General features: G+C 46.8%; 1 protein-coding gene across 1 annotated transcript in view; it reads right to left on the bottom strand.

Annotated features, from left to right (window-relative positions):
* The window catches only part of LOC140262391 (T cell receptor alpha chain MC.7.G5-like), a 172,843-nt gene that overhangs the window by 29,052 nt on the left and 129,918 nt on the right, over positions 1-13,873 (bottom strand). Inside the window, exon 3 of the mRNA XM_072356706.1 lies at positions 2,905-2,977. Coding sequence (XP_072212807.1) covers positions 2,905-2,977 — 73 coding nt within the window. The remainder of the gene's footprint in view (positions 1-2,904; positions 2,978-13,873) is intronic.

Raw genomic sequence — 13,873 nt, 5'->3', positions numbered from 1 at the left:
GTCACGCTCAGCAGAGGCTGACACATATAAGTGTGAAGGAGCAAGAAACAAATGATGCCGGACAAAGGTGTTCATTGATGAGTCATCTCCAATATCCCTCCTCAAAGCCTATACAAAAAAAAACAGTGGGAAGGCAGACCTTAGTGTGGCTGGCAGAGCCTGATCCCCAAACACTTCTTTGACCCTTTCCCTAAAGCACAGAGACCTTCAGCTCAGCACTGCTCCCACCACACAGAAACACATGAACTGTAGCACTGAGGGAGGTCTCGGTGCCTGCAATGGCGGGGACTGATTTCAGCTCTGCACGTCTTAAATAAATACAGGAACACAAAACTAAGACTACTGGAAAAGGCACGTATTGAAGGCCTATGGAAGCTATGTGCTCACATGACTGGACAGAGAGTCTGGTCCCTGAGCCAAATCTAACGCCAGCATATCTGGATCCGTTATTCACACTGCATCTCTTTCTTTAACAAGAAGAACATTTAGCCCCTTTAGCACCATCTCTGTTCCCAAGGTATTACTCTGACCATGCCGTGTCACTGAGAGGCAGCAGAAGGATGAGCAGGGACCTTCCCATCCCAAAGCAACAATGGAAGTTACCATGCTGGTTATATGGGATAAGGCTGCAGCTGTAACTGAGGGGCACCCCACAAACTTTCTTCTACTCCTCCTCTCATCCCTGCCTATCCTTGCTCTCCCAGCGGCTGCCATCATGAAGGCAAATCCCTGACCAGATGTGAGAGTGCCAGAGTGACACAGCATAGATCGAGAGTACTCATGATCCCTTTCCAAAAGCATTCAGACCTCCATCTCAGCTCTGATTAACAACACCTCCCTCAATACGACAAGGAAGGCATTTCCAGAACCTGCAATGGCAGAGAAGGCTTCTGGCTCTGCAAGCGTTTTATAAAAAGCAGGAACAGTAAAGAACATCGACTGCAAGACGCACTTATAGTAGACCTTTGGAAGCTACACACTCACATGGTAGTACAGAAAGTCTGGTCCCTGTGCCAAAGGTCAGCTTGCCAGTGTTGGTATTATAATCACACAGTATTTCCTTTCCTAACAAAAACCCTCCGGTGGGGGCAGCACCAGACCCCATTCTGTGATGCACTCTTGTCATGGTTTTGCAATTGTGTAATTTTGCTATCAGTATTCCACATCATAACATCATGTTAAGCATAGATAATTTTGACAAATGTGCTGCTCACAAAAGAAGACTGAATGTCCCAGGGAACACCACAGTCAGTCATATGACCAGGACTATATAATCTCACTTCAGTGCTGGACTCGCTCTCTTGGATCCTGCCAGCCAGGGGAGATCCATGTGGGAGCGTTCCAGCCGTTACAGTAGGCCTCTCGGTTTCGGGACTCACTCTCTCTTATTTTACTTTAATTCATTAGCCTTGATTCCAATTATATTGTATTATATTGTGTTATTCTGTATTCCGATATAGTATTTAGTAAATAAGTGTGCCTCCTTAGATCATTGCTGCTGTATTTATTTCCTTTTCCCTGTTTTCTTTTCCTTCTGGGCCAGCGGCCTGCAGGCTGACTGCCCCCTTGTTGGGTGCAGGTAGATTTTAGGGTAATCCATGACAATAAACAGTTATGGACTACTGAGTTGAGCAGATTAAGTTGGAGAGAAGTACGCAGATGACCTGAGCTCTGGGAAGGTCACAGGAATTCCACTTAGAACTGGACAAGGAACACAATCAGACAATTTCCCCTAGATGTACTGCTTACCGTGTGTGTCTGTAACAACTGACTGCAGCATGCCCCGCTTTCTTTAAAAATAAAAAACAAGCAGCCAGTTGAGAATGAACACTGGTCCCCAGGGCTTATTCTGACCATGCTGTCATGGAGAGGCTGCAGAATGTTAAGGGGGTCCCACTTATCCCAAAGCAAGAGTGGAAGTTCCCATGCTGGTTGTATGGGATGAGGCTGAGACTGTACCTGAGGTGCACTCCCAATCATTCTTTTCCATCTCCTCTCAACTCAGCCCATTCTTGCTATCCCTGCCGCTGCCATCACAAAGGCAAATCCCTGACCAGATGTGAGAATACCAGTATGATACAGCACTGATTGAGAGCACAGATGACAATTTCCTAAATAAATTCCCTTCTACAGCTCAGCTCTACTCCCAGCTCATCTGTAATTTTCACTGTGAGAACATTCTCAAAGCCTTTAGTAACTGGAATGCCTTTCTGCACAACTAACATGAAATGAAAAGGCGGAACATGAAACTACATCAGTTTGGCAAAGCACCTATAGAAGTTTTTTGGTAGATGCACACTCACGTGGTTGTACAGAAAGTCTGGTCCCTGTGCCAAAGGTCAGCTCTGTGAAACCAGATCCTGTATTCACACAGCAATGCATTCCTTAACAGAAAGCCTATCCAGACACTTAAGAAGCAACACTAGTCCCCAGGAATAAGTCTGACCATGCCAGGTGAAGGAGGCACAGCAGGAGGGTGAGGAGGGACATTCTCAACCCAAAGCAAGCAAGAAAGTTATCAAGGCGGGTATATGGGATGAGGTTGGGATGAAACTGAGGGGTACTCCCAAACATTCTCTTCCTTCTCCTGTCCTCACAGTCCATCCAAGATGGGCTTTTCACTACCATCACAACAGTAAATCCCTGATTAGATATGAGAATACCAATGTGAGTGCAAAGAACTGTCCAAGAATACCAGAGACCCTTTCCCAAAAGCATTCAGACCTCATGTTCTGCTCTGTTCACAACTCATCCTCACCTTCCACAGCATGGGCTTTCTCAAGGTCTTCAGCGGCAGATTAGAAATACTAGCAATGCAATTTTGAGATGGAAAAGAGGAACAGAGTACAAGCTCTATTGCAAGGAGTCCCTATGGAAGACCAATGGAAACTGCAGTACACTCACGTGGTTGGACTACGAGTCTGGTCCCTGAGCCAAAGGTCAGCTGGTAGCCATAGCCAGAATCACACAGCATTTTCTTCCCTAACAAAAACACCCCTCTGGCACCTGGGAAGAGGAACCCCATTCTGCAGTGCACACTACTGATAACACAGGCACAGATCAACATCTTGAGCAAAAGAAGGCATTACAACTGCACAACAAGCACAAGCAGCAGCAAGAAGCTCTGAGCTGACGTTGTACCTCAGCAATTCTGTGCTAGTGACTTCACAGGGACATTCTGGGAGCACATATGTGTTCCTATTGGACAGACCAAAATACGCCCTAATGACCACCTTCCCTACCCCAGCAGCTCAGTTTAACATGTGCAGGTAACTAAGAGGTACTTACTGGGTTTCACAACAAGTCTGCTTCCTTGCCCAAAGGTGAGCTTGCCAGTAAAACCTGACCCTGCATATGCCACAGTCACAGCCTGCTTTACAGAAACCCCTCAGCTCAGAGACAAGGAACAATGTCACCCTCAGAAGAGGCTGACATTTGTTAGTGTGATGGAGCATGAAATAAATGATGCCAGACAAAGGTGATCATTGATGAGTCATCTCCAATATCACTCCTCAAAACTACTTCCAAAAAATACTGGCTCTGTCACCAACACTGCCGTTATCCAGAAGACATTTGCCCTTGTGCTCATTCAGGAGAGGCAAGTTCTGACTGGGACAGTCCTGTGGAGAAGAATGTTCTTCCCTCAATCCACCGCGCTGACCATTCTTTGTAAACAGTCTTATCCCCTGATACAATCCTGTTCTATCTCCCCTTCTTCCCACACCAGCCTGCATGTCTTCTGTTATAATGAGACAAAAGTGAAAGGATTGTGCATGCCTAATGGAAGCCTTTCCATACAATGCAAACTATCATTCATGTCTTGGGAATTTCTGGATTTCCATGTATGGATACAACATACCACCAGCAGTACTCACTGGGATTTACACAAAGCTTTGATCCAGCTCCAAAGGTGAAGCTGCTCCAGCCTGCACTCACAGCAACACCAGCCCTTGCACAAACCTTCTCCTGTCCCCATAAGAAGGCAGACCGCTGTGTGACTGGCCAAGTCCAATCCCCACAGTATTCAGGTACCCTTTCCCTAAAGCACAGAGACCTGCAGTTCAGCACTGCTCCCACCACACAGAAACACGTGAACTACAGCACTGAGGGCACTCTCAGTGCCTGCAATGGCAGAAGCAAGATTTTAGCCCAGTTGTGTTTAAATCCAAAGGTGAAACACAAAATTACATCTGTTGCAAAAGACTCCGATGGAAGACCTATGGATGCTGTGCACTCACAGGGTCGGATGGAGAGTCTGGTCCCTGTGCCAAACTTCAGCTCTCTGCCAGATACTGTATTCGCACAGCATTGCTTTCCTTAACAAAAAGCCTATCCAGACACTTGAGAACCAACACCTGTTCCCAGGGATTGATCTGACCTTGCTGAGTAATGGAGGGGCAGCAGAAGGATGAGGAGGGATCTTCTGATCCCAAACCCAGAGTAGAAGTTATCAGGGTGTGTATGTGGAATGAGGCTGATCTGCAGAAGTGGGCACTTCCAATCATTCTCCTCCTTCTCCTGAACTCAGATTCCATACAATTTTTCCTCTATGTTGCCATATCAAAGGGAAATACCTGATAATTTATGAGAATCTCTGTGTGAATGCAGAGAAATATCCAAGTACAAAAGTGACTCTTCCACAAAATACTTCAGACCTCCAGTTCAGCTCTGCTCAGAATATATCCTTAACATCTACAGTGAGGATGCTGTCAGAGCCTTCAACAGCAGAGAAAGAAAGTTTAGCTCTGCAAATATGTGATAAAAAAGAGGAACACAAGCCTACATAAATCGCAATGAGCTCTTATAGGAGACGTATGGAAACTGCCGGGCACTCACATGGTTGGACAATGAGTCTGGTCCCCGAGCCAAAGGTTAGCTTGTTGCTGTTGCCAAAATCACACAGTATTTCCTTTCCTAACAAAAACCCTCTGGTAGGGGCAGCATTGATCACATTCTGTGATGCACTCTCCTGATAAAACAGTCATGGACTGCTGAGTTGAGGAGGAGTAGTTTAAGTTGGAGAGAAGAACACAGCTGACCTGAGCTCTGGGAAGGCCGTGGGATTTCCACTTAGACCTGGATCAGCAACACAATCAGACAATTTCCCCTGGACCTACGGCTTACTGTGTGTGTCTGTAACAACTGACTGCACCATGCCCTGCTTTCCTTAAAAATAAGAAACAAGCAGCCAGCTGAGAATGAACACTGGTCCCCAGGGCTTATTCTGACCATGCTGTCATGGAAAGGCTGCAGAATGTTAAGGGGGTCCCTTTTATCCCAAAGCAAGAGTGGAAGTTACCATGCTGATTGCATGGGATGAGGCTGAGGCTGTAACTGAGGGGCACTCCCAATCATTCTTATTGATCTATCATTACCACCCACCCTTGCTGTCCCAGCGGCTTCCATCACGAAGGCAAATCCCTGAGAAGATGTGAGAATACCAGCGTGACAAAGCATAGATCGAGAGCAAAAATGACCATTTTCTAAATGCATTCCCTCCTACAACTCAGCTCTGCTCCCAACTCATCTGTAATTTTCACTGTGAGGGCATTCTCGAAGCCTGTGGTGCCTGGAATGCCTTTCTGCACACCAAACATGAAATGAAAAGGCAGAACATGAAACTACATCAGTTTGGCAAAGCACCTATAGAAGTTTTTTGGTAGATGCACACTCACATGGTTGTACAGAAAGTCTGGTCCCTGTGCCAAAGGTCAGCTTTGTCAAACCAGATCCTGTATTCACACAGCAATGCACTCCTTAACAGAAAGCCTATCCAGACACTTAAGAAGCAACACTAGTCCCCAGGAATTAGTCTGACCATGCCAGGTGAAGGAGGGGCAGCAGGAGGGTGAGGAGGGACCTTCTCATCCCAAAGTAAGCAAGAAAGTTATCAAGGCGGGTATATGGGATGAGGTTGGGATGAAACTGAGGGATACTCCCAAACATTCTCTTCCTTCTTCTCTCCTCACAGTCCATCCAAGATGGGCTTTTCACTACCATCACAACAGTAAATCCCTGATTAGATATGAGAATACCAATGTGAGTGCAAAGAACTGTCCAAGAACACCAGAGACCCTTTCCCAAAAGCATTCAGACCTCATGTTCTGCTCTGTTCACAACTCATCCTCACCTTCCACAGCATGGGTTTTCTCAAGGTCTTCAGCGGCAGATTAGAAATACTAGCAATGCAATTTTGAGATGGAAAAGAGGAACAGAGTACAAGCTCTATTGCAAGGAGTCCCTATGGAAGACCAATGGAAACTGCAGTACACTCACGTGGTTGGACTACGAGTCTGGTCCCTGAGCCAAAGGTCAGCTGGTAGCCACTTCCAGAATCACACAGCATTTCCTTCCCTAACAAAAACTCCCCTCAGGCACCTGGATAGAGGAACCCCATTCTGTGATGCACAATTCTGATAACACGGGCAGAGATCAACATCTTGAGGAAAAGAAGGCATTAATACTGCACAACAAGCACAAGCAGCAGCAAGAAGCTCTGAGCTGACGTTTTGAACTCAGTAATGCTGTGCTAGTGACTTCACAGGGACATTCTGGGAGCACATAAATGTTCCTATGGGACAGACCAAAATACGCCTTAATGACCACCTTCCCTACCCCAGCAGCTCAGTTTAACATGTGCAGGTAACTAAGAGGTACTTACTGGGTTTCACAACACGTCTGCTTCCTTGCCCAAAGGTGAGCTTGCCAAAACCTGTGCCTGAAAACTGCCACAGTCACAGCCTGCTTTACAGAAACCCCTCAGCTCAGAGACAAGGAACAGTGTCACGCTCAGCAAAGGCTGACATTTATAAATGTGATGGAGCAAGAAACAAATGATGCCGGACAAAGGTGATCATTGATGAGTCATCTCCAATATCACTCCTCAAAACTACTTCCAAAAAATTCTGGCTCTGTCACCAACACTGCCCTTATCCAGAAGATCTTTGCCCTTGTGCTTATTCAGGAGTGGCAAGTTCTGACTTGGACAGTCCTGCGGAGAAGAATGTTCTTCCCTCAATCCACCGCGCTGACCATTCTTTGTAAACAGTCTTATCCCCTGATACAATCCTGTTCTATCTCCCCTTCTTCCCACACCAGCCTGCATGTCTTCTGTTATAATGAGACAAAAGTGAAAGGATTGTGCATGCCTAATGAAAGCCTTTCCATACAGTGCATGCTATCATTCATGTCTTGGGAATTTCTGGATTTCCATGTAAGGATACAACATACCACCAGCAGTACTCACTGGGATTTACACAAAGCTTTGTTCCAGCTCCAAAGGTGAAGCTGCTCCAGCCTGCACTCACAGCAACACCAGCCCTTGCACAAACCTTCTCCTGTCCCCATAAGAAGGCAGACCGCTGTGTGACTGGCCAAGCCCAATCCCCACAGTATTCAGGTACCCTTTCCCTAAAGCACAGAGACCTGCAGTTCAGCACTGCTCCCACCACACAGAAACACGTGAACTACAGCACTGAGGGCACTCTCAGTGCCTGCAATGGCAGAAGCAAGATTTTAGCCCAGTTGTGTTTAAATCCAAAGGTGAAACACAAAATTACATCTGTTGCAAAAGGCTCCGATGGAAGACCTATGGATGTTGTGTACTCACAGGGTCGGATGGAGAGTCTGGTCCCTGTGCCAAACTTCAGCTCTCTGCTGCCAGATCCTGTATTCGCACAGCATTGCATTCCATAACAAAAAGCCTATCCAGACACTTGAGAACCAACACTGGTACCCAGGTATTGATCTGACCCTGCTGAGTAATGGAGGGGCAGCAGAAGGATAAAGATGGACCTTCAGTTCCCAAACCCAGAGTAGAAGTTATCAGGGTGGGAATATGGAATGAGGCTGATCTGCAGAAGTGGGCACTTCCAAACATTCTCCTCCTTCTCCTGAACTCAGATTCCATACAATTTTTCCTCTATATGGCCATCTGAAAGGCAAATACCTGATAATTTATGAGAATCTCTGTGTGAATGCAGAGAAATATCCAAGTTTACAAGTGACTCTTTTCCAAAAAATTCAGACCTCCAGTTCAGCTCTGCTCAGAATATATCCTTAACACCTACAGTGAGGATGCTGTCAGAGCCTTCAGCAGCAGAGAATGAATGATTAGCTCTGCAAATATGTGATAAAAATGAGGAAGACAAAACTAGATCTATTGCCAGGAGCTCCTATGAAAGACCTATGGAAACTGCAGGGCACTCACGTGGTTGGACAATTAGCCCTGAGACAAAGGTCAGCTTGTTGCCAGTGCCAGAATCACACAGCATTTCCTTCCCTAACAAAAACGCCCCTCAGGCTCCTGTGAAGGAGCACCTGACTTGTCCCCTTCTGTGCTGCACACTCCTGATAAAAATGATGCAGATCAATGTCTTGAGCAAGACGAGGATTTACAGCTGCACAACTACAAGCACAAGAAGCAGTGGAAAGATCAGAGCAGATGGTGTGGCATCAGGAATGCAGTGCCAGTGGCTTGGCAGGGACATTCTGGGAGCACATGAAGGTTCCTACTGGACAGACCAAACTTTACCCTAATGAACCCCATGCCCCACCACCGCAGCTCATTTAACATATGCTGGTAACTAAGAGGTACTTACTGGGTTTCAAAACAAGTCTGCTTCCTTGCCCAAAGGTGAGCTTGTCAAAACCTGAGCCTGAATATTGCCACAGTCACAGCCTGCTTTACAGAAACCCCTCAGCTCAGAGACAAGGAACACTGACACCCTCAGAAGAGGCTGACACATATAAGTGTGATGGAGCATGAAATAAATGATGCCGGACAAAGGTGATCATTGATGAGTCATCTCCAATATCCCTCCTCAAAGCCTATACAAAAAAAACCAGTGGGAAGGCAGACCTTAGTGTGGCTGGCAGAGCCTGATCCCCAAACACTTCTTTGACCCTTTCCCTGAAGCACAGAGACCATCAGCTCAGCACTGCTCCCACCACACAGAAACACATGAACTGTAGCACTGAGGGAGGTCTCGGTGCCTGCAATGGCGGAGACTGATTTCAGCTCTGCAAGACTGAAATAAATACAGGAACACAAAACTAAGACTACTGGAAAAGGCACGTATTGAAGGCCTATGGAAGCTATGTGCTCACATGACTGGACAGAGAGTCTAGTCCCTGAGCCAAATCTAACGCCAGTATATCTGGATCCGTTATTCACACTGCATCTCTTTCTTTAACAAGAAGAACATTTAGCCCCTTTAGCACCATCTCTGTTCCCAAGGTATTACTCTGACCATGCCGTGTCACTGAGGGGCAGCAGAAGGATGAGCAGGGACCTTCCCATCCCAAAGCAACAATGGAAGTTACCATGCTGGTTGTATGGGATAAGGCTGGAGCTGTAACTGAGGGGCACCCCACAAACTTTCTTCTACTCCTCCTCTCATCCCTGCCCATCCTTGCTCTCCCAGCGGCTGCCATAATGAAGGCAAATCCCTGACCAGATGTGAGAGTGCCAGAGTGACACAGCATAGATCAAGAGTACTCATGATCCCTTCACAAAAGCATTCAGACCTCCATCTCAGCTCTCGTTAACAACACCTCCCTCAATACGACAAGGAAGGCATTTCCAGATCCTTTACAAAAAGCCTATATAGACACTTAAGAGCCAACACTGGCATCCAGGGATTGACTTGCCCCCGCTGAGTAATGGAGGGGCAGTAGAAGGATCTTCTGATCCCAAAGCAAGAGTGGAAGTTATCAGGGTGGGAGTATGGAATGAGGCTGGTCTGCAGAAGGGGGTACTGCCAATCATTCTCCTCCTTCTCCTGAAATCAGACTCCATACAATTTTTCCTCTATATTGCCATCTCAAAGGGAAATACCTGACAGTATATGAGAATAACGTGTGAAGCAGAGAAATGTCCAAGTTTACAAGTGACTCTTTCCCAAAATACTTCAGACCTCCAGTTCAGCTCTGCTCAAAATATATCCTTAGCATCTACAGTGAGGATGCTGTCAGAGCCTTCAACAGCAGAGAAAGACATTTTAGCTCTGCAAATATGTATGGGATAAGGCTGGAGCTATAAGTGAGGGGCTCCCCCAAACTTTCTTCTCCTCCTCCTCTCATCCCTGCCCATCCATGCTGTCCCAGGGACTGCCATCACAAAGGCAAATCCCTGACCAGATGTGAGAGTACCAGCGTGACACAGCATATATCGAGAGTACTCATGATCCCTTCCCAGAAGCATTCAGACCTCCATCTCAGCTCTGGTTTACAACACCTCCCTCACTACCATAACGAAGGCATTTCCATAACCGGCAATGGCAGAGATGGGTCTGGCTCTGCAAGCATGTAATAAAAAGGAGGAACACTAAAGTACATCAACTGCAAGAAACACTTATTGTAGACCTTTCGGAGCGACACACTCACATGGTTGTACAGAAAGTCTGGTCCCTGAGCCAAAGGTCAGCTTGCCAGTGTTGGCGTTAGAATCACACACTGTTTCCTTTCCTAACAAAAACCCTACGTTGGGGGCAGCACCAGACCCCATTCTGTGATGCACTCTCCTGATAAAACAGTCATGGACTGCTGAGTAGAGGAGGAGTAGTTTAAGTTGGAGAGAAGAACGCAGCTGACCTGAGCACTGGGAAGGCCACGGGCATTCCTCTTAGACCTGGATCAGCGTCACAGTCAGACAGTTTCCCCTGGATGTACTGGTTACTGTGTGTGTCTGTAACAACTGACTGCAGCATGCCTCTCACACATGTACTTGTGCATATGCACATGCACACACTAATTGCATCCGAGGGGGCAGCAGGCAGGACAGCTCTTTCTACAGAAGTAGGGAATGCACCTCCCTATCTTTTGTCATTCAGGGCTGTTTACATTAACCATCATCAGTCCAGTTTAACAGGAACGGGTAACTGGAATGTACTTACTGAGTATGACAGAAAGTCTGCTCCCATGACCAAAGGTGAGTGTGCCAGTGCCTGACCCTGCATGTGCCGCAGTCACAGCCTGCTTTACAGAAACTGCTCTGCTCAGAGAGAAGTCATGCTCTGCACTGCTCTGTCATGTTCAGAAAGACTAACATTTCTAAGACGTGGTGGAGCAAGGAAAAACTTGATGGACAAAGGAAAGCATTCTCTTGAGATCTACAATATCCATTCAAACACTCCAGTAGAGAAAAATAGTGGCCCTGTCACCAATACTGCCTTTGTTCAGAAGAAAATTTTGCTTGAGGTCATTCAGGAGCAGCACGTTCTCCCTGGGATGCTCCTCTTTAAAAGAGTGCTCTGCTCTCCATCTACAGTGCTGACCTTCCTTTGAAACAAAACTCACATCGAGAAAAAATTAAGCACTTTTGGATGTCAGTGCAGATCATGGCTGCAGCAGTGAGGGCATTCTCAGTGCCTGTAATGGCAGAAGGGGAATTTTAGCCCTGTCATCTTTAAATCCAAGGGTCGAACTCTAAATTACATCAATTGGAAAAGGCTCCTATGGAAGACCTATGGAAGCTGTGTACTCACATGGCTTGACAGAGAGTCTGGTCCCTGAGCCAAATGTAAGGTCAGCATAGTTGGATGCTGTATTCACACAGCATTGCTTCCCTTAACAAAAAGCCCGTGCAGTCACTTGAGAACCAACACTGGTCCCCAAGGATTACTCTGACCATGCCACATCATGGAGGGGAAGCAGAAAGATGAGGTGGGGCCTCCTCATCTCAAAGCAATAGTGGAAGTTATCATGCTGGTTATATGGAATGTGGCAGAAGCTGTAACAGAAGGCGAGTCCCAGACTTTCTTCTCCTCCTCTCATTATTGCCCATCCATGCTGTCCCAGAGGCTGTCATCACAAAGGCAAATCCCTGACCAGATGTGAGTATACCAGTGTGACACAGAACAGATCAAGTGCACTGATGACCATTCCCAAAAGCATTCAGACCTCCAGATCAGCTCTACTCCCAACACATCCTTAATTTGGGCAATGAGGACATTCTCAAAGCCAGTAGTGGCAGGGAAAGACTTTCATCCCAACAGACATGAAACCAAAAGGTGGAACACAAAACTATATCTACTTGAAGACATTCCTATGGAAGACCTTTAGAAAATGGGCACTTACGTGGATGAACAGAAAGTCTGGTCCCTGAGCCTAAGGTCAGCTTGTTGGAGCCATAGCCAGAATCACACAGCATTTCCTTCCCTAACAAAAAGCCCACACAGGCACTTGAGTGGCAGCACCTGTCCCCATTCTACGATGCACTCTCAAGACAAACCAGACGCTGATGCATGACTGGAGGAAGAGCAGTTTAAGTTGGAAAGAAGAACCTGGCTGAGCTCAGCTATGGGAAGGCTACAAGCATTTCTCTCTCAGACCTGGATCAGCGTTACAGTCAGACCACCTCCCCTGAACATGCTGCTAACTCTGCGTGTCTTTCCAACAGTTGACTGCAGCAACACAGCAATATATCCTTAACACCTACAGTGAGGATGCTGTCAGAGCCTTCAATAGCAGAGAAAGAAAGTTTAGCTCTGCAAATATGTGATAGAAAAGAGGAACACAAGCCTACATAAATCACAATGAGCACTTATAGGAGACGTATGGAAGCTGCAGAGCACTCACGTGGTTGGACAATGAGTCTGGTCCCCGAGCCAAAGGTTAGTTTGTCACCATAGCTAGAAACACACAGCATTTCCTTCCCTAACAAAAATGCCCCTCAGGCAGCTGGGAAGCAGCTCCTGACTTGTCCTCATTCTGTGGTGCACATTCCTGATAAAACTAATGCAGATCAATGTCTTGAGCAGGATGAGGCTTTACAGCTGCACAAAAACAAGCACAAGCAGAAGCGGAGAGGTCTTAACAGACATTGTGGCATCAGGAATGCAGTGCTAGTGGCTTCACAGGGACCTTCTGGGAGCACAAAAAGGTTCCTTTGAGACAGACCAAACATAAAACTGAGACTATTGGAAAAGGCACATATGGTAGGCCTATGGAAGCTATGTACCCACATGACTGGACAGAGAGTCTGGTCCCTGAGCCAAATCTAACACCAGCATAACTGGAACCTCTATTGACACTACAGTACTTTCTTTACTAAGAAGAACATTTAGCCCCTTTAGCACCATCTCTGGTCCCCAAGGTATTACTCTGACCATGCCGTATCACTGAGGGGCTGCAGAAAGATGAGCAGGGACCTTCCCATCGCAGAGCAAGAGTGGAAGTTACCGTGCTAGTCATATGGGATAAGGCTGGAGCTGTAACTGAGGGGCTCCCCCAAACTTTCTTCTCCTCCTCCTCTCGTCCCTGCCCATCCTTGCTCTCCCAGGGACTGCCATTGCAAAGGCAAATCCCTGACCAGATGTGAGAATTCCAGAGTAAAACAGCATAGATCAAGAGTACTCATGACCCCTTCCCAAAAGCTTTTTGACCACCAGCTCAGCTCTGGTTAACAATGCCTTCCTCGCTACCACAAGGAAGGCATTTCCAGAACCGGCAATGGCAGAGATGGGTTCTGGCTCTGCAAGCGTTTAATAAAAAGGAGGAACACTAAAGAACATCGACTGCAAGAAGCGCTTATAATAGACCTTTGGAAGCGACACACTCACATGGTTGTACAGACAGTCTGGTCCCTGAGCCAAAGGTCAGCTTGCCAGCGTTGGTATTATAATCACACAGTATTTCCTTTCCTAACAAAAACCCTCCGTTGGGGGCAGCACCAGACCCCTGTGATGCACTCTCCTGATAAAACAGTCATGGATAGCTGAGTAGAGGAGGAGTAGTTTAAGTTGGAGAGAAGAACACAGCTGACCTGAGCTCTGGGAAGGCCACCGAAATTCTACTCAGACCTGGATCAGCAACATCACAGACTGACAGTTTCCCCTGGACGTTCTGCTTACTGTGTGTGTCTGTAACAACT

Source organism: Excalfactoria chinensis, chromosome 24 (genome assembly GCF_039878825.1).
Source record: "Excalfactoria chinensis isolate bCotChi1 chromosome 24, bCotChi1.hap2, whole genome shotgun sequence".
In the NCBI taxonomy this organism is placed as follows: domain Eukaryota; kingdom Metazoa; phylum Chordata; class Aves; order Galliformes; family Phasianidae; genus Excalfactoria; species Excalfactoria chinensis.
Note: the sequence above shows the minus strand (reverse complement) of the source record. Positions and strands in the feature narration are given on the sequence as shown.